General features: G+C 46.0%; 1 protein-coding gene across 3 annotated transcripts in view; it reads right to left on the bottom strand.

Moving 5' to 3' along the window:
• The window catches only part of SAB (HYPERSENSITIVE TO PI STARVATION 4), a 126,606-nt gene that overhangs the window by 45,672 nt on the left and 59,680 nt on the right, over positions 1-21,254 (bottom strand). For all 3 annotated transcript variants that reach the window (XM_086824109.1, XM_086824111.1, XM_086824110.1), the window contains exons 4-10: positions 16,539-16,798; positions 16,231-16,456; positions 6,536-6,709; positions 6,277-6,354; positions 5,934-6,179; positions 3,620-5,764; positions 1,533-3,480 (exon numbers count right to left, since the gene is read on the bottom strand). In XM_086824109.1, coding sequence (XP_086680235.1) covers positions 1,533-3,480; positions 3,620-5,764; positions 5,934-6,179; positions 6,277-6,354; positions 6,536-6,709; positions 16,231-16,456; positions 16,539-16,798 — 5,077 coding nt within the window. The remainder of the gene's footprint in view (positions 1-1,532; positions 3,481-3,619; positions 5,765-5,933; positions 6,180-6,276; positions 6,355-6,535; positions 6,710-16,230; positions 16,457-16,538; positions 16,799-21,254) is intronic.

A 21,254-nucleotide genomic window follows, 5' to 3' on the forward strand; every position in this document is an offset into this window, starting at 1 on the left:
TTGGTTTTCCAAACTATCTCCAGTATAGCAGACATGTACTCATCCAAGTGCTTCTTTGGCCAAGCAAGCAGCCGCAAGAAGAACTGTATATATGCAATGAGAATGGACTGCACAATACTCTACTCTGAATCGTTGGATTGATGATGCCCATCCCACCTTTGAGGAGGGGAGGACGAGCCTGCAAGAAGTTGCAGGCTGAGGGGTTGGACCTGACCAATAAACAATTGCAAGAAAGCCCCAAATGAAGCAATGTACCACATGATGGCCAACAGAACCTAGTTGGCCACTACCAACTCCTCAGTTGCAAGAAGTTGCAACTGAGGAGTTGGACCTGACCAATAAACAATTGCAAGAAAGCCCCAGATGAAGCAATGTACCACATGATGGCCAAGAGAACCTAGTTGGCCACTACCACCACACGGCTTGCCAATAACAATCTTGCCAAGCTCCGATAGAGAAACTTCCTCTGAATGCTCCAGAGAAAGGGGGTAACTTTGTGCTCTGGGGTGATGTCAATGCCCACCTAGAATCCAAGATATTTTGTCGTGGTACCGCTGGAGATCCACTGGAAGGCGTCAAGTGGAAGCAGTCGCTAAGTCGAAATCGAGAAGAGTCCCACCCAAAACTCATACGACTTGTGCCAGTTCATGCATGCACCAGAGGCACCTTTCAAGACAAGAAGGTAAGCTGTGTTTTCATCCGCAAACTCTGCACCCAAGAGTTCCTCCAAGGGTGATGCGGACAGAGAGACTGCGTCCCTGAAGGTGCGAGCGATAAAAACAGCTCATGGCCTCTACAATGAAGAGGAGGATGAAGGGGGTCACTAGGCAGCCCAGCACACCAGCTAATTGTAGTTTTTTACATTAATATTTGCCAATAAGTGCCCACAAGTCCCTTATTCCCTGTGCGTCCCATCTTGGCCACACTAGGTATAAGCCTAGGCTCAAAGTTCATGCTAGCCATATTATGAGCTTTGGGATCGTAACAAAAGCATACAAAAAAAGGAACTTTCCTGCCAATGTAGGCAATGCTTTTGTTGTTGATGATGCCTCAAACTCATGCAAAAGCACATGGCTTCTACACATGTGGCTCACTCTGGAGCACTACACATGAGCCACAGCCCACTTGAACTTTACTGAATGCACAGCCTCTTCGAATTCTTTCACATGTCCACAAGCAGCCCACACTGTTCTAGAAGCAACCTGGACATGTGCCAATAGCTACTTTTAACCATGTTGCTTTCCTGCCTACTGTCCACAAAACACATGGGCATCTGTGCAGTTTCAGCCTCAATTAAATGCCGGTCCTTCACACAACCAAAAATTATGCATACACTGGTATGGCCTCCTGCTTTACTGGTCACACTTGTCTCTTGTTCACCTCCCACCCATCCACGTATGCAAAAGAATAGCCGAAGATAAATATATTCTGAAAACTATTAATATATTGAAAACTATATATATGTACTTCGCATAAATTTTAATCTAGTCACGTGAATTTCCTTTCTATAAGTTCTGTTTCCTGAATCATACCTTCATTCCCACCTGTCCAAATGGCACTTTTTCTAACGAGAGATGGCTTCTCTTGTCGAGATGGAGAAGGAGAGGCACTAGGTCCCTTGTTACGCTGTGTTGAGGATCCTGAACTTGATCCTTCATTCAACCCTGATTCCAGCTCTGCCAACTTGTTTTGTTCTTCCATTATTTTCCTCTGTGCATATTGCCTCGATGGAGATGGCTTTGGTGATTCAAAAGCTCTGTAGATATTTTCAACCCAAGCCCAAACTGCATCTCTATTGGATATAGCCCACAAAAGCTTGAGACCATAAAGAGAAACACGCAAACAGTTGTCTGGCAAAACAATATCAAACCCATCATCATCACTGGGGTCTGATCTAGTTGGATCACTCCCACTGCCGTGTGGAAACTCTACAGTGCTAGCACTCAATGGTCTACGAGCTTCCTCTTGCCACGAAGATAACCGTGAAAGATCAGCCTTGGGGGCTTGCTTTTGCAACGAAAAATAGTCAGTTGTGAAAAAAAATCCATTTTCTGTTGATTTTGTGAGTAACCTCGTGTCATGAGTAGGCTCGTCTGCTGTACCAGATGAGCCATTTTCAAATCCCTCACATTTCTCTCTGGCCCCTAAGCCCAACTCTCTTCTTAAGTCTGCCTCAAGCATGTGCAAATCCAGTCCCTGATATACAAGCTCAAGAATGTCACGCTTGCTGTCAAATGTGTATCGTTGTTTACCGCGGCTATAGCAAAGCTCATATTTAAATTTTCTCATACTGAAGGTCAGTCCCTTAGCAGGGTCATCTGGTACTAATGAAGTGTGCTTAATTTGAGCAGGAGTAGAATCAACTCGCAACATAAAATCCGTAAGAACTTTGTCAAGAGAAAGGTTCCCTGATCGAGGTAGTCTAATTAAACCAAACCTAGGCCACTTCGAGAAGGTACGAAGCTTGTGAGGGGGACTGTACAATGTGCTCCACCATCTAAATATCCAGATCAAATCATGTCCACCTAAGTTCATTGTTGGAACATCAGGCGAGGTTTCTGGCTTAACATATGACATCAGAGAAGTCGACTCTTTAGATGATTTGTGTGCAGCTGATTTGCGGACATTTAGTGGTTTGAATCTATGGGAGGTGCATCCCGATCCAGCCGACAATCCTGTGGAATTTTCTGTTGCTGTGGCATCCCCCAGGCGGAAGTTCCACCTTAGAATTAATGATGTAGAACGAAATGGATCATATACCTTTTCTCGTGTCACAAGCTCATGAGGAAGTGCATGTAAATAATGAAACAGAGGACTTCCTGTCTCACAATCCCAATCCATAGTGATATCAAGTTGGAAAAAGGGTGATTGAATGCAACCCTGGCCCTGTTTTGTTGGAGATTGCTTCGGACCTTGATACACCATTACATTTTCTAAGCTGCTGATACTCTGATTAAAATCCCTTGCAAAAAAGGAAAGGCTCCCCTCTTGTTGCTGAATGTCCATTGAACCAGCTTCAATTTTCATCATGTCTCTTTCTTCATATGGATTCGTCGTAGCCAGAAAAACCCACTTGAAGTGTGTTGAAACTATTGAGTTCTTCCCATGCACATAATACCGCATATCATCCCACCAAGGCAAGCTGCGCTCTTTTTTGACAGGCTGCGATCTCATGTTTAAGGTTTTGGCGGATGTGCGAACGCCATAAAAGTCAGCACCTTTTATGGGTTCCAAATCCTCTACTAAATCATGCACACTAAGATCCGCCTTTCTTAAAGCCACTGTGAAAGCAAAACTTACATCAGCAAGTGACGGCTCAAACCCTACTCCATAGGCAACCTCTGCTTTCTCAAACTCAATTGGCAATTCTGAAAACATTTTAAAAGGGGGTGTAGTTCCACTCTCTGAACGTAGCATTGTAAGCTTCCGCCAGCGACCAACATAAAGCTCTTGAGGTACTTGTCTGGGAAAACATGTCGCCTGCAAAACCAAACACCTATCAACAGTTACATGCATGCAATCATGTATTTTGAAAAGGGCAAATATGTTGAATCCGATAAGCATCTCCACAAAAATCAGTCCTCCTCTATATGAAACATTAACGAGGGTCAGTGTGAACCTGTCTAGCAAAAATTATCTTCCCATCGCATCTACCACCTGCAGCTGAAAGCATGGGGAGAGTATAGTTCCGAAGTTGAATAACAAGCGATGCTGTTGAAATTTTCACATGTTTGCCCAAAAGTCTAGAGTAAGGTATCTCTGTTTCTGAGGGGATGCAGTCCAATTTCCTTATTTGTCCAACCATCCCAGGTCTGCCACCTTCTATATCCAGCAGAGTCACTTCTAAATTGGAAGCTTGTATTGACAAAAGAGATCCCCTGTTTACACTTGGCCTGAAACCTGATTGAAAAGCACTTCTAGAAGACCCTGAGTCTTCATAAGGCTGTAATTTTTTGCATGCTCTTTGATATGCCTGGAAAGCATGTTGTTGCAACCTATCCTTGAGTTTTTTGCAGACAACAGGATCGGAAAAGTCTAATTCTTTCCCTTCAAGCATGCTATTAAGTTCACAAGCACTAAGAACCATGAAATCAGAACTAGTACACTGACTGGCACACAATCTGCCTCCTTCTGAGATGAATTCATCCAGTAAACGCTCCCTCACATCCAGCTCAAGCCTTTGCTTACTTATCAGCTGATGATGTTCATCAAGCCAGCCTTGCAGTGGTTCTTCCTCAATTTCAGCAGTTAAGCTCTCAAACAAAAACTTCACTGCCCCAATAGAAGAAGACAATTTGGATGGTTTCTTTTCAGAATTTACCTTCATGCTTGATGAGCCAGCAATTGTGATTTTCTGAGCAATCATGGAAATCTTCAAGCCTCTCCATGTATCTTCGATTGCATCATCTATTGCCCGACACTCTAGTCTGTATGGCAAAATGATACGCACTGCAGAACCCTGGATGAGATAGTCCCAACAACTGGCAATTTCAGTTCCACATTTCGAGCATTCTTGAGCAACTGCGGTCTTAATGTTGTTTTGAATAAAGCATGGAAGACGTGCAATCTGCAAACGTTTACTTTTCATTACTGTTGCACCATTTAATGCAACCTTCAGCTCTTCAAAAAGAATTCCAACTTTTAAATCTTCAGAAAACATGGAAGCAATAGACAATGAAGCATCCACCCCATCAGCAAGTGCAGCTGATAAATCAATACGTTCCAAATCAACAGCCACACTGTTTCTCTTCACACTGCTTCGGGCACTCTCAGAAGCATTGGAGGGCAATTCCATGCCATCTTTTTTCAGAACTCCCTCATCAGAACACATTGACTGCTTTTTCTTTTGAAAACATATTCTTAATCGCATAAAGGCATCGAGGAAAAACAAATGAATATCAGGTTCCCACCTGCCTCTTAGGTCAGAAATGCAGATTAAGCAACCAGGAACTCCATTCCCAACTATGGCCATTCGATACACAACTTTCCCACTTTGCAAAGCTGCAATAAGGGCTTCAGTGATCGGCTTCATCTCTGGTCCCAGTTCTTGATATGTGGCCCTCAGCCGTTGTAGATCTACTTGGGTATCATCCTTGTCCCGATCAATGTGCAATTGCAGATGTGCAATGTCAATGGTGGATTTACATATGAGACCTGACCCCTCTATACCATGAAACTTAGCAACCTTGATACTGGCTGTACGAGGCTTGCCATCATTATTTGTTTCCACAACCACCTCACCACCCTGACTGCCAAAGTTTACCTTCTTGGGGTCTGGAACATCCATATCCATTATATGCATCTGCGCACAGTACTGAATAGAAATCCCTTCAAGGCATAGTTTCACTTCCTGAATTCCTTTTCCTCTAGCATGTTCAGTCGTGCTTTCCTTCCTTGATTTGAGTTTGTGGCCTGTAGACAAAAAACGCTTAAAGTGGCGTGCAAAGCCCATGCTGGACGAGAGAAAAGACTGCAGCCGATGCAAAGTCAAATGCATTGCAGTTCCAGAGACTTCCATAAGCAAGGCAACCTTCCTTTGATCAGTGCCATTCAGTGCACTCTCAGGTTCTGTTACACCCCAATCAACTGTGACCCTGGACATCTGCAGCAAACAACCAGGATTTGTGTCCATTCCAAACAAGCCTTTATACAAGGTACCCTCCTCCTCAACCATATAAACATGGAGTTCACCCAGTTCAGTGTGAATTCCAGTTCCTTGTTTCAAAGCAGAATTAAGAAAGACGTGAGAAGTCTGCAGACAAACCTGGAAAGACCCACAATGCATCAATGCAAAAATAAACATAAAAATTTGCAAATAGATGGCACAAACAATGCACAAAACAAATCAAAAAAAAAAAAGTCAATATCATGCCTAATGAAGCTTTTCATTCCAAAACATAGCTGCTAGATGGGAAGAGGAGAAAAAACCATACATTGTAAAGGACTAAGCCATCCAAATCATGCACTGAAACTGTCATATCCGGTGCTGAAATAGTGAATGTCCAACTTATTCCCTTCTTTGGAGTCTTTATTTTTTGTTTCAAAGCAGAGTCCACTTCCCTGCTTTTGGGTCTCATGGAATACAACACATCTACCCACTTTTCGAACTTGTTTGTCAGCAAGCTGCATTGAGCCCCTCCCAGTTTCATGTCCACCTCAGCTTGCAATAAACTATTTGGCTGTGGATCACAGAAAAGCTATATCCAATCAACATGCAATCCAGACTTTGACAAAACAAAAAGTCCCTAAGGTAGATGAGGTCATGCAAAAACTTGCCTGTTTGGGAATCTCAAGTGAAGCAATGACAGCTGTCTTCATGATCTCCACAAGTGACTTATCAGCCTCCCGCAAGAGCTAACCAAAACATCCAGTTTAAGAAAGGTTGAAACTTGGACTGTGAGATTGCTGTCACACCATAACAGTAAAATGCAAAGACAGATAACAATATGACCAAATTACAGGAGAAAGAGTAAGCACACAATTTGGTAAATGATAAAAAACTTCTTGAACTACTTAGGTAGCTGCAAGAACTTACTTGTATTTCCCCAGAGTCCATGTGAATGTCGAAGCGAGAGAGAATGCCGCCCGAGTCTTCTATATTTTGCACCTTTGTGCAAACAAATTGTACCCCTGTAACTTCATTCTCCAAAGTGCATTCCTTACCCTTGTGGCTGCACTTGATGAGTAACTTTGGCAGATTCAAACTAGCCTTCCAGTAGTAGAGACAATGTTAGTCCTGTATGTGAAAAAGTGCATACATACAGTATACATACAGTAAGACACAATGCAACATATGTGAGAATTACACAAAACTAACTGGAAGACAACCAGACAAATCTCAATTGCGTGTTGAAGAGCATAACAGATATCAGCTGCTACCCACAACCAGCAAATCTCAAACGATATACATCCTTGAAGGATGTGAGGAAAGCATGCGCAGATAGCGGAAAAAAGTTTCTAAAAAAATATGCTGCTCACACTCCCACACCACCGTGCAGCATACCTTGCATGTCCTCTCAGACCACGATCTACCATGCCATCTCCCTATCTCACATCTCAAAAGATGAGAGCTTATTCATTGGTGGCTATTATGCCGATTGCATACTGTGGCAGTGCACTAACACCTCCTGCTGCAAACAAGGAGAGTTTGTGTGATTAGCTTATGTGTGAGCAGGTACTTGGATCCATTTTGCTTTTCCCTTACAGCCAAACACTGCCACTGAAAGGAATGCTACATTGACAAGTTGGTCTTTGGAGGGATTAGCGAGGAGGTGATGCACTAGATCCCAATAGGGCACTGGATTTTTTCCTAATGGACCCATGGTGTCACAAGAGAGAGAGAGAGAGAGGGCAGTCTCTCCAGAAAGAAAGACTGCATGTTTTTTGGCAAGGAACACAAGGTGGCTTGGAGGAAGATACCCCCTCGCCGCAACTCCACACCCATTACCTCTCCTAACACTTGGTACCTTCACACCCACTCACTCTACTCCATCCCCAACCAGCCATCCCTACCCCACCCATAGGATCCTCACCCTACCACATTCACTTTCTCGACGAAGGCGATTGTATTCAAAGCCATCAAGTGACTTGGGAATGGTCGATCCCCGATCACGAAGGGATTTAGCAGAACACATCTTTCATGCCGCAAATGCATTGGCCCAGCTCCTGGTTCACATGTTCAACCATGCTTTATGCAAGGGTTTCCTACTCACATGGACTACCAACACCATCACCCCCATCTTGAAGGTGGGAGACCCCCTGGAACCCAATAACTACCGCTGAGATGACAAGGAGCATCGTTGCCCTATATGAGTCCATCATTGGACGAGTAGAGCACCTGGTGGGATGTGTCAGCTGAGATCCCTAGCACAAGTTGGAGCAGTGTGTGGTTGCCTAGTCTCTCTGATTTTGTTTTGTCTTATACATTGATCAGAGCCCAGACTTAATTGACAGCTTCGGTGGGCCGGGAGGAAGCTTGGGCGGCATACTGATCCCTCTACTGGTATATGAAGAGAACATAGTCCTCATTTCAGATTCAACAAGTGGATTGCAGAGGAGCTTGCATACACTACAGGAGTTCTGTACATAGCATGACCTAACGGTCAACCTTGGCAAGACCAAGGTGATGGTCTTCCAGACCTCTCTAGCTGCTGCACAGTGTTACATAGAAACACGTTTCATACCTCCTGGAAACGTACGAAATATTTCACCTTGTATGAAGTGCGTTTTTTTTCCAGCTCGATTTTAGTAATGCCCTAGACCATACGTTTTTTAGTGCGTGTTTTCCGGTGATGCAAGATGAGGACCCTAGATGTCTCGGTATGTACTTGATAGAGCTCAGACGACATAGGGACGGAGTATTGAGAGGCCATGCTGAGAGACAAGGCCAGCCCATACAAGACCTTGCCTAGAGATCTATCATTGATTTTTTCATGGCACAAGTATCCACATGAGCCACCCACGCGAACACCGCGGCATTGACATCAGCTCTTACACAGACATTTCCATGAGATTCTCTGAGGACGTGACATGCCCTCCCCATAGCAACATCTGCCATCAGGAGGCTTATAGAGTCATGTTTCAGTCTTTAGTTTTCGTGTCTTTATTTAGTTTTTCCATGGCATCGTATTACCCATGGTATCATTGTACTATTCATGGTCTCATAGGCCTGTCGGGTCTTTTGTAGACGTTAATATATCTTTCTTTCAGTTATGGTCTTTTTGAGCAAGACTCTCCCAAGCTGGAATGCCATTTTCTATACAAAGACACATCAGAGCCCTGAGAGGGGTTTACCATACATAGCCGGACTGGAGTGGGAGTCAGCTTTACGAGGCAAGATCCACACTTTGGGAGGGGTATGTGGCTTGAGAGGGGTAGCTATCCTTTTTAGACCCCACCTCCGACATGTTGTCAACATCGTCGAGAAGGACGAGGACGCACGGTATCTTTGAAACAGTCATCCACATTGTTTGGTGTTATTTTGCACCGAGCCACTCCCCGTACACTGCATAGCATGGCCAATCACCGACGTACACCGCTGGGGGAAGTCCTCCTTCTCGTGGACTTAAATGCGAGGCCAAGGAGTCGCCAAGTCCCACTATCAGATCTGGATGACCCTATCAGACTTACAGGAGCTGGACATCACTGACAGGGTTACAGAGATCATTTCAGCATGGTCTATAACGGGATGCCCTGATGGCCCTCCTCAGTGTCCATCAGATATGATACGGGGAGTGATGGTACTATTGGGGCTGTGATTGGCAGGCTCTGAGCACCTGGAGGGTTTCAGTAGCACTATGAGAGTCAAACAGGGCTGCCTGCTCTCTCCTACATTGTTTGGGCTATACATCGATGAGATCTCATTATTTGTGGACATATTTGGAGGGACAAGCTCATGGCTGGCTCAGGCAGTTGCACCCCTGTTGCATGCAGATGATATAGTCCTCATCTCTGACCGTATGAAAGGACTACATGGACATTTGGATTCAATCATGCAAGAATAGCATGTACGCGCTTGCGGAAAGTTTTGCGAGACGAGAGACTTCACGGTTAATCTCGGCAAAATCAGATCATGGTCTTTAACACTGAATACTGACAGAGAGCAGGTAGGTCCTTTCTATATAGAGGAGCTGAGGTGGAGGTTTTCTCATCTTATGTTTACCTTGGAATGACAGTCACATGCCCGATCTTTTCGTGAGATCAGCCGCACAGGCCCGCTTGAGGAAAGCATACACAGTTTTGGCCTGCCAGAAGAGATGATGCTTCCAAGCCCACTTCCAGGAGCCCCACACCAAGTTTTGGCTTTTTGACACTTTGGTGGGCCTTGTAGTGATGTATGGTGCTCCTTTCTGGGGGCAGATTTAGGAGAGGAGGATTGGAAGAGGACAGAGAGATTGCAGGTAGTGATTCTTTCACGCATGATCCGGAGTAAGCCATCAGTGCCGCATGAGATTATCTTGGTTGAGTTTGGAGTCTCCCCTTTGGTAATAGATGCACTGTTTCAGATCATCACCTGCATACATCATGTGTTCTTTCTTATGCTCATATCAGATGACCACGATAGAGCTTGCCTTCGTGTGTCTTCCATATCCACCTCCAAGACTGGTGCATCTCCATTTCCATGTAGTATGTCCCTGATCTTGAGCTGACGGAACGAGGGTCTGAATCTCCAAGGGCATGGCCACCCATGTTTTTATGTTCTCAGTATTCCATGACGAGTTTCCATGGACAGTTTTGTATTACTCCAGTGAGATAGCTATATTTATGTTTTCATTCTGTTTTATTTTCCATTCCATGATGAGATATGCCATGGACATTATTGTATCACTTTGGTCTCATAGGCCCATTGGGGCTTTAGTAGACGCTTAATATAATTGACTCCTCGACTCAGATGTAGTGGGCTCGCATCTTCTGGCGAGGCAAGTGCCGGAAAATCGTTCACTTCTCGCTACGATGAGATTTTCCTTGCTCTTCCTCCTCACAATTGGGCCCATGTAGTCCAGCACTCGTCATCATACCGCCCATTCTGAGGCATAGCTCCACAAGGTGGCATGGCGGTAGCTTTCTCAGTCCATGGGAAGGAGTAGGTGGCAGAGCTGCGGAGGACAACAGTGAGTTCATTGGTGAAGGTATAAAGGGAGGAATGAGGCTCTAGATAGAGTATGTGGTGGTATACATGGCATGAGTAAACCTCATCTAGCTCATACTCAAATGTGACCTTGGTGTAGTGGGATGTGGGCAGCGGGTGGGCAGTTTGTGAGGGTGAAAGCCACGGATGTATGATCAGCTCAAAGAAGAAGGGGAGAGGGGCAGGGGGGGTGGCGTGCAAGGATGGTGAACTCTAGGATTTATGTAACCAGCAATGGGGATCCCATCAAATAGTCAACTATGCTGGACCAACCGCTATGCAAGAAACATGTCAAGGCTCCAGATATCAGCCACCAGGGCATGCCGTTGTAGATGACAAGGCCATGTGATGTACCCATATTTAGGAAGTGTCTCCTGAAAGCGGTGATATTTCCGTGATTCTCGGATGATCTTTGTAGGGCGAGGTCCCTGGTGTCCAGCTCTCGGAGTGTGATGGTATCCTTGACATCCAGGAAGGTGACTGTTGGCTCTGTGTCTGCGCATCGAAATCCCCTAGGAGGAGGATTTCCTTATGGCTGGAGAACTCCATGATATCACTGTGGATTAGAAGGTATGGTGACTAGCCATAGGTTTGGCCATATTGTGAGGTAGGAGGAGGGAAGTAACACAGCGATGTAGACAACCCAATCTCTCCTGCAGCCTAACCCACATATATCTAGCCTTCTCGTCCTATGGTAAGTATCCGCCGTAGATGTGGTTTGAATAGCATGGCCACCCCGCCAAATCCGCGAACTCCTCTTGATGTGCAGGTCTATGCTATGAATGCTGACTCCCACTCATATCTGGCTATATCTGGTAGCCCTCTCTCTGGGCTTTGGTGTGTCTTTGTGTAGAAGATGATGTCCCAGCCTGAGCTCCCCAGCTCTGACGACGCGTTCAACTCTACCTGTCTCCACCCTGATGCGGTGGGATGAAACCCGTATCTCGCCTGGCTGCTGGATGAATCCATCATCAATGAGTGTGAAGAAGTGATCTCTGTAGAAGTGCATCTTCGTTGGAAGCTGCAAAGGTGTGATCCATGTGCAGTGGGTGTAGAGGCTGAGAAGATCTAATCGGATAACCCGGTTGGTATCCTCATGAGAGAGAGAAAGAAAGAAAGAAAAAAAGTTACATTAAACGTCTTCTACAGACCCAATGGGTCTATGAGACCAATGTGATACAATGCTATCCATGGTATGTCTCATCATGGAAAAGGAATACAAAACAAGTATAACTATCATAGCTCTCTGAAAGTAGAGGCTGATACAATGATCATCATGTGTGAAAGACACAGAGAGAGTGCATTAATGCCTACAAAAGACCCGAAGAGTAAGATAATACATACGATCAAGGAGTAAATTGGATGTTAAGACAGCATGAAAAAGAATATCCAGCTGCTGCCAAAAGCGGAGGAGAAAAAGAGAGAGTTATTTTAATGTCTACAAAGGACTAAAGGGTCTATGAGACCATAAGTGTTACGAATACATCCATGAAGTAATTGTGCCATGGAATACAGATAAGCAATCTAACCTTTTTCTTGAAATAAATACATGTATTGTAAAGAAGAAATAGAGATACTAAAATCATATTTTCTTTAAATGTGTTTGTGTTTCAATCAATGGCCGAAATTGTTAGCAGTCATCTCCTATCTGTACCATAGTGCTCACAGAGGGCCTTTGTTCTGGGTGTGCCCACCCAAAGCTCTTATTTTTTTTCCCCATTTTTTCCCATGTTTTCCCTGTTTTTACTGGTCGTGGGGGGCTGACTGTACTGGCCAACTGAGCTCTTGTACTACCCGACTTCTCATGTGCTGGTCAACTGGATTTTACCAGTCGTGGACATGTGTGGCAGCCTGTCGGCTGATTTAGAGCTGGCCGACCGATCCCATAGGGTGGTACCACCTTGCCCCCACCTCCTATTGTTGTACTGGATCTTGTATATAGCAGAGTTTATACAGCTCCTCTCTCTCTCTTTTGCGTTTGCTCTTCTACACTCAGTTCTGCGCTTAGATTCAGGCTGGTGGTTCTCTCCTGTGTGTGCTCGTCTTCAGCGTAGAGTCCTGCTGCATGTGCTCTCAGTTTTCTATCTCATATCCGTTCCATATTCCGACATGGTATCAAAGCCCCAGGTGGCTTGAAGTTTGGAGATATTGGAGAGCTTGCAGGACTGTTGATTTCTTGAAGACCTTAGAGAGCTTGCGGGAGATTTGAAGAGCTTGCAGGACTGCTGGTTTTCGGTGCTGATTGGAGATCTCCTGGGCTGTTCGGGACTTGGAGATTGGTTAGAAGGGGCCATCACCGTTGGACAGCCACCTTGAATATTACTTCCAGCCTCTTCTTCATTTTTTTCCCACCCACCCTCCCTTCACAAGACCAAAGTAACCCCCCCCAAGATGGCAGACTTGCTTGAGATGGCTCAGAAGCACGTGAAGATCCCTACTCTCCCCACGTTCCCGGTGGATCGACAGTTGGACGGAACCAACTATGGCATCTGGAAGGTTATGATTGAGTCTGTATTGGAGTCTTATGACTTGGCTGATTTCATTATTGTTGGTGTTCCATGACCAGAGTTGGAGGACATAGAGCTTTTACCCTCTACTCAGAAAGAACGGGAGGCTCAGGCACAGTTGTGGGATCATGTCAATGCTCGTGTGCGTTCTTTCATCTTTCTTAATTGCACACCACAGGTGATTAATCATATCAAACATATGACGCTAGCCAGAGGGATTTGCCAGCATTTGGCTTCTCTGTATAATAGGGTATCACCCATGAAGCAGATCTCCTTGGAAGTGCAGATGCGGGTGATGAAACTTGCAAAGTCTTCGACAATGCGGGAACACATCAACAAGTTGCAAGCTCTTCAGCAGGAGGTTCTCCACGCTGGGAAGGAGATATCTTCAGAGGACATGGCCATCACTTTGCTGTCTCAGCTAACCTCTCAGGACTCAGCTTTCTACTCCTCTTTGCTCACCAGTGGCAGGCTCAGTACCATCACATGGGAGGAGCTCATGTCTATGGTCTTGGACTAGGAAGAGAGTTTTAGGAACCCTCCAAAGAACGGAGGTTTTGAGGTCTTGACTGGCCAGCGGTCGCAAGGCCGCAGTAAGGGCAAAAGGAAGTCTTTGTAGAAGAAGTCTTCCGAGCAGGAGCCGACTTGGATCATGAGGCCTTGAAGGCAAAGAGGACCTGTAACAATTGTGGCAAGAAAGGCTACTAATTGAGAAAACGTCCTAGAGGAGCACTGAGAAGGGTGCAGATTCCTCAACAGTAACCGTAAAGACTCCAGCTTTTGTGAGCTTGGAAATTAACCGGCGTTTCATCTTCTTTGAGCAGGGAGGCGATTGGACTCACCGCTCCGGGTTGGATTCTCGACAATGGTGCTTCCAGGCACATGACTCCTTTCCAAGAGTTATTACAGGATCTTAGAAGGCACGCAAGTCACATCCTGGTTGGTGGCGAGTCCACTATCCCTATTCGCAGTGAGGGCAAGTTAGAGATCGTTCCCGATAGCAAAGGGGGGAAGCATTCCTCCCAGGTTCTCTTTGTCCCATCTCTTGGTTTTCATTTGTATGAGGTTTGCAAGACTGGTGTACGGGTGGAGTTTGATGAGCATTTTGTTGCTCTCCGGGACAAAGCAACAAGCCAAGTTGTATGGGAAGGCGGAGTGGAGAATGGGATCTACAAACTCTCAGCACTCTCTCTTACAGGTTCTCAGTTAGGTGATTTGTGGGGCAGTTTCGTCATAACCACTTGAAAGTGGATACGCTACGGCACGCTTTCTAGGGCCAGATGGTGGATGGCTTGCCAAATGATGGCAGCAAGCACGAACATTCCTTTGTCAATCAGAGGAACCTTTACAGGTGAACTATGCTTCGCTGTCTCGTATCATTCGGGACAAAGAGCCTCCTGTAGTTGAGGAAGCTCTCTCCCAGGGGACTCGTAGGAAAGCCATGCAAGTGGAAAATGGTGACTTGCACGACGAGGTGTATGTTGGGCAGCCTCCAGGCTTTGAGGTTCCGGGTTCTGAGGGGGTGGTTTACAGGTTTCGAAAGGCCTTGAATGGTCTTTGGCAGGTTCCAGGACTTGGCATACCAAAGTTACAATAGATGATCCTTGTGAACAAGTTGATGCCTCTTTGTATCGGAAGCGGTTTGGTTCATTGATTTGGCTGCTGAACACCAGATTGGACTTGAGCTTCCCGGTGGGGCATTGAGCTCATTCATGCAAACGCCTTTGAAGACTCATTGGGACGCAGGATTGTAGATCCTGCGGTATCTGCAGGGTACGAAGGATCTTGGACTCTTCTATGACACTAGAGGGGGAACGACAGATGGAGTCAGACTCCGCGATTGGAGTGACTCAGATTGGGGAGGAGATCCAGACACGAGAAGATCTACATCAAGCTACAAATCTACCCTTAGCTCAAGAGTTGTTTAATGGAGTAGCAAGAGGCAGCCAACATTTGCCTTGCTGTCTACAGAGGCAAAGTACCGGGCTGCTTGTGGTGCTACTTGCGAGGCTGTGAGGTTGCAGAGGTTACTTGGCGAGATTGGGTGTCCACTGGCGAAACCCACGGTCATCCAGAGTCACTTTGTTCGTGAGAAGTTTTTTGCTGATGAAATCTTGCTAGAGTTTTGTTCGATGGAGCACAATCCGGTGGATCTCTTCACGAAGTCTCTACCTCAAGCGATGCTCCGGTAGCACTCCCGCTCATCGAGGTTGGTTCCACATGGAGCTGAGAGGGGGCGTTAGCAGTCATCTCCTCTATGTACCATAGTGCTCACAGAGGGCCTTTGTTGTGGGTGTGCGCCCCCAGGAGTTCTTATTTTTTTTCCCCATTTTTTCCCATGTTTTCCCTATTTTTCCTGGTCATGGGGGGCTGACTGTACTGGTTGACTGAGCTCTTGTACTACCCAACTTCTCATGTGCTGGGATTTTACCAGTCGTGGACATGTGTGGCAGCCTGTTGGCTGATTTAGAGCTGGCCATAGGGTGGTATAAATACCACCCTTGCCCCCACCTCCTACTATTGTACCGGATCTTGTATATAGCAGAGTCTATACAGCTCTTCTCTCTCTCTTCTGCGTTTGCTCTTCTACACTCAGTTCTGTGCTTAGATTCAGGCTGGTGGTTCTCTCCTGCGTGTGCTCGTCTTCAGCGTAGAGTCCTGCTGCGTGTGCTCTCAGTTTTCTGTCTCAAATCTGCTGCATATTTCAACAGATATTCCAACACATTCCTATGCCCTTCCCCTAATGTAGGCATAGCCAAAAAAAAAAAAAAAAAAAAAACTGAGTTTGCATATGAGACAAGAATTGCATGGAGGTATGGTTACAAATTTCAATACAAAAAATTGTGTCAAGTAGAAGTTGAAATATGTTTGTTATGGGGGGAGTCTCCAAAAAACAAATCAGACGACGTCAAAACTGATAAACCGTACTATTTATCATGTTTGTCCATGAGTATAAAAAGTGGTGAGCTAGAGGATGAACAGTTTTTTAAAAAGAACAAACTATGAAACGTTAAAAAGGGACCTGGACACACAACCTCAGGTGATTTTGGCATCAAAACTACAATTAAGCATTCATGGCTGTAACAACTAACATACTTTCTCAGGAGCATTTGCTAGAAAATGACCATGTCCCTTTGGATCATGACTCTTTGAAGCAACCACTTGTTGACTGGCTCTTTTAAGGTGAAGGCTAGGCTCTGAAACTTCCTCCCCTTTTCTGCTCTTGGATAATGTTAATTTTCTGTAAAGAAGGTCCTCGCTCACATCCACAAGAACATCTCCAAATATAACATCTAACTGCCTTATTGTCACGCCTTGCTCTCTGCAATGAGGACAACACAAAAGCAACTTCTCTTAAGACCTTGCATAAAACCAGCACAAACCTTTAATCCTTTACACCGTACCTCTCATGACCAAACGTGCTGTTTATCGAGAGATGCTCTACTGAGCATGGAGCTGAGGTGCCATCGACAACACTTCCAAGGCCTCCGACAGAGAAAAGCCTCTGCCCCAAACTTAAAGTATTTTCTATATGAGCATGTTGTTCTCTGTCATGGATATTGCATGCTGTCAACACTAATCTTATGCCAAGGAAAGAAAGACCTGATTCCTCACTGTCCATCCCCAAATCAAGCTCCTTCACTTCAATTGTCCATTCAGGTACCTGCACAAACTCCATAAGAATTCATTCATTCTCCAAACCAAGTTCACACACAAGACTGGTTTAACCAGCCCACTTCCTAAAGATAACACGTTCAATAAGAGCATAATCCTCTTAACAAACCTTGAAACAGAAAGGCAAGCTGTTTGGGGATTAGACTAGCTGCATTTTCTTCTGCAATGACCCATACATACTTGCAAAAAAAGGCAACACTAATGACCCCCTAGATACCCCATATTCACAAGTTTGGTGTACAATTGAGTGAGTGAAGGGAAACATGTAGGCAAGGTGGAGAAAAGACTGGTTCAACCAACACACTTCCTAAAGATACCACATTCAATAAGAGCATGATCCTCTTAACAAACCTTGAAACGGTAAGGCAAGTTGTTCACAGATTGGACTAGCTGCATTCTCTTCTGCAATGACCCAAAGAGGTTTCTATATTTGCAAAATAACGAGAACACTGATCACCCCCTAGACCATAGTTGCTCTCCTACGCCATACGACACAATCGTGCGGTGCGGTGCGGTATCGTACAGAACCCCCCCCCCCCCCCTTTTGTTTTTGACCATTGCTGTTTTTGACCCCTTTTTTTTATGCCTGTTTTTGGCCATTTATGCTGTTTTTGACTGTTATGGGGCGGGCTTGCTTTTGGTGTCATTTTAGGCTCAGCAGCCAAGAATCTGTTCTCTTTATCCTTGTGATCATTACTCTATGTTTGGAGGGTTGGGGTGAGGCACCTTCCTTAGTTAGGGCAACAAGAAGCAAAGGCTTCTCCTCAACTAACTCCCTCTCTCTGTGTCTTTGTAGACCATCCTCCGACAGTTGGGCCTTGGCCCATGGCCTTGGGTGGGTGCCTTGGACTCTTTGGCCTCCCTTTAAAAAGCTCTCCTCCAACCTTCTCTCCATCACTAGTTTCAAGCTCTCAAGCTCAACCTCTCTCATAGCTCTAGCCTCTCAAGCTCAAGCTCTCGTTGCTCTCAAGCTCTCCTCTCTTGGGCCTTGACACTTGCAAGGCAACCTCTTTAGTGATGGCGACTTTAGCGAGGGCTTGGAGATGCCCTCTTCTCCTACAGATAATGTCAGCGAGAGCTCTGATAGTGATACCTTCTCCATCTAGGTCATAGAATTCAGATTCTAGCCTGCGCACGAGTAGCTCCTCTAGAAGCATGCCTGTCCTAGGGCCCTACATGCCTCTCTCTCTACAAAGGAACAGAGCTCTCTCTCTAGCATCAATCCATATAGCTTGACCAATGTGTCGCCAATCATGATCATCCTATAGTTATTGGGGTCAAGTAGATCTCCGACTTTGAGGATGGGGGTGATGGTGTTAGTGGACCAGGAAGGTGGGAACCCCTCGCACAGGCTCTATTGAACATGTAGGCTAGTAAGAGCGCAAGTGTGTCGTTGGCACTGGGCGGTGAGTCCCTCATGATTCGGTGCTCACCCATTACGCAATCTAGAAATGGCCATGCATACCATGAGCGGTGTGAAGAAAGTGAAGGTGGCAGGGCAGCGGTGCGGTGGAGGGGGGTAGAGGTGGCTAGTCGGGGATGTGATAAGAGAGAGTGTGCATATGAGTACCAAGTGTCTCAGCATGTGATGGGCATAGGCGGTGGTGCTCACGAAGTTCTCTCCGACAGTTAGGCCCCAGGAAGAGTCGATATAATTCATCCTCTTTCCGAGTGTAAAACTCTCGTTTCTTGCGTTTGGTAATGTGTCAGGAAATCAGTCCCGCTAAGCGCCTCAAGGTTTGCCCAATGCATACCTCATGCTTGAGACACGAACGGTTGGCCCGGCATTCGTCGTCGTACCAACCATTCTGAGGCTTGGTGCCGCATGGTGACTTGGCAATAGAGTGGGGTGTGCATCTCAAGGAGGTGGTGGTAGATGTGTGAAGGATGGTGGTGTGTCACCAATTTGGTCCTCTCACCAGTCTTGATTAGTGTTTCACACACTGTCCGGAACCAAGGTTGAAGGTGCGAACGGGGATTTTCCACAAAATAAAGCTGGAGCACTTACTAGCAAACTTTGACCTGAAAGATGGCAATAGAGTTTGAACTACAAGGGATTTTATTTGTTGGTTTGATTTTTAAGGTGACAGGTTCACACATCATTAAAGTGTGGCCAACCTTCTGGACATGCATGTGTGAACCAAAAGGAGGCGCCCAGAGGAGTCTTGACCAGCAAGCTGGGAAAAGCACGTAAGTTTATATTTTTGGCTATTCAGTCATTTTTTACCAAAACTCGGAAAAAACACAGCTATTTTGAGACTGGTCGTCACTTTTGGCAAAAAGGGGAAAAGCACACCTAGTTCAGGGGCTGGTCGACTCCTTTGAAAGCAGGAGGTAAAGGATGCGCAAAAAGTAAAGGTGGGGGCAGCAAATGAAAACGTTTTCTTCTCTCTCTTCCTCTCGACAGCAGCTGGCCGTACAGTGGGCAGCACTGCAGCTTCTCTCTCTTCCCCTTGCGCTGGCCGTACAGTGGAAAGGAGGTTGGGCGGCTTCTCCGCTTCCCCTTGTGCTGGTCGTACAGTGGACAACGGGCTGGGCAAATTCTTCTCTCTCTTTACCACTCCCTCGTGGCCATCGGTTCATGGGCTGTTTTTGGAGGAATCTGGGAGTCGGGATAGTGATTTGAGAGCTTTTCTGGGGTTCTTTTGAAGGAATCAGGGACGGTTTGAGAGCTTCTCTAGGGCAGATTTGAGACTCCGTTCTAGGAGGCTGCTTTGGCACAGATTTCAGGGCTGTTTTGATACCAGACCAGGCTGTTGTTTGAGGCTGATTTGCACTGGTTTATGGTGCTAATAGGTACCTAGTTCTTGAGCAAGTGTTTGTGGAGCTTTGTGGAAAATCCGGCGCAGGACTGCACCCACACCTTGGTTTATCTGTATCTATTTATTCGTTGGAATAAAACAGTTCCTACAGGGGGCAGCCGTTCCGGCTTAGTGTTGTGTTTTAATATTGTTTATGGTTATTTCCGCTGTGTTTTCAAATCTTTGTTTAGCTTCGGAAGTGTCTGTTTATTGCTCCGGGTCCTCGTCTGGTTTCATTGGTATCAGAGCACAGTTTCTTGCCTATTCTATCTGTTGGTCATTGGTCATGTCCACTCCCAGCTAGTTCAGGTGTGAACCCAGCTTACTCACGGGAACTTTTTCCCTGTGACTGGACACAGGTTTCTTCCCTGTGTGAACACACTTATGTGAGTTGGGCACTTAGCCCTAGGCCTTTTAGTACTAACTTGTACTTTCATTTCAAATCATTATTGAGTACATCTTTTCCAGCACTCACGTTTCTCTGTGATTGAGGTTGTGTGTGTGTGTGTGTGTGTGTGTGTGTGTGTGTGCAGGCTAGCTTCTCTCCTACCTAACATTGGTATCAGAGCCTGGTTAGGGTTACAAAATTTCAAAAATTGGTAGAAAATTAGCAAATTAGTTGCATTAACTTTGGGGCTTTTTACAATTGAGCCTACAATTGCAACATTGACACACATTGGCATTGATTTCATCAAATTTGTTGCATAATTGCACTAGAAATTTGGGGATTTTCGGAAATTGACTCGATTTTGTAGAAATTGACATTTTGCAGAAATTGGCACTATTTGCAGGCAATTTTGGGTATAACACGCACATTTGGTTGGCATTGGGGCACTTCCCCCAAATTTTTGTGTATTACAGGCATGTTTGGTTGGCATTGGGGCATTTCCCCCAAATTTTTAGATATTGAAGACACATTTGGTTGGCATTGGGGCATTCTCCCCAATTTTTTGGGTATTTCCCCCAATTTTCGGGCATTACAACACTTGGTACAGGTGACAATCCCATTAGCAGATTTACAGGTGCATATCCGGTTCAGATTTGGTCTAATTTGTTACCTAAAAATTAGGGCTTTTCTACATTGAGCCCATTTTTGAAGCACTCCACCAATTTACATTTGATCTACCAGGATTTGAGCACTTGCAGCTCTTACAAGTGTCAGCTGATTGTGTTTTTCACAGCACATGTATACATTTGTGGTTTGCTGCAGTATATGTATGCCATTGTGGGATCAGAACTCGCTCGCTGAAGCTCCCGCCTCCACCCTGCTCTGCGCACCCTCGCTCCCCCCCCCCCTCTTCGCCGGTTTGCCCCCCTCCCCTCTTCGCCATTTCGCCATCCACCCCCGCTGCCGCCTGGTCGCCATCCCCCCCGCTGCCGCCTGTTCGCCATCCCCCCCGCTGCCGCTTGTTCGTCTTACCCCCCCCCGCTGCCGCCTGTTCGCCCCCCCGCCTCTTCGCCTCCTCACGCCCGCCTCCATTCAGCAGCGCCCCGCCCCCTCCTTCTCGCTTTGTCGCCCCCCCCCCCCCCCTCTGGGCCTCTCCTCCCCTTTTTTTGCGCCCCCCCCCCCCCCCCCTCCCTCCTCTGTCGTGCTTTTCACCCCTTGGGGGTTTTTGGTTTTTTTTCCCTCATCGTCATCCGTCC

The sequence above is a fragment of the Cibotium barometz genome, chromosome 30 (assembly GCF_041138505.1).
Source record: "Cibotium barometz isolate CiBa-2024 chromosome 30, ASM4113850v1, whole genome shotgun sequence".
Taxonomy (NCBI): domain Eukaryota; kingdom Viridiplantae; phylum Streptophyta; class Polypodiopsida; order Cyatheales; family Cibotiaceae; genus Cibotium; species Cibotium barometz.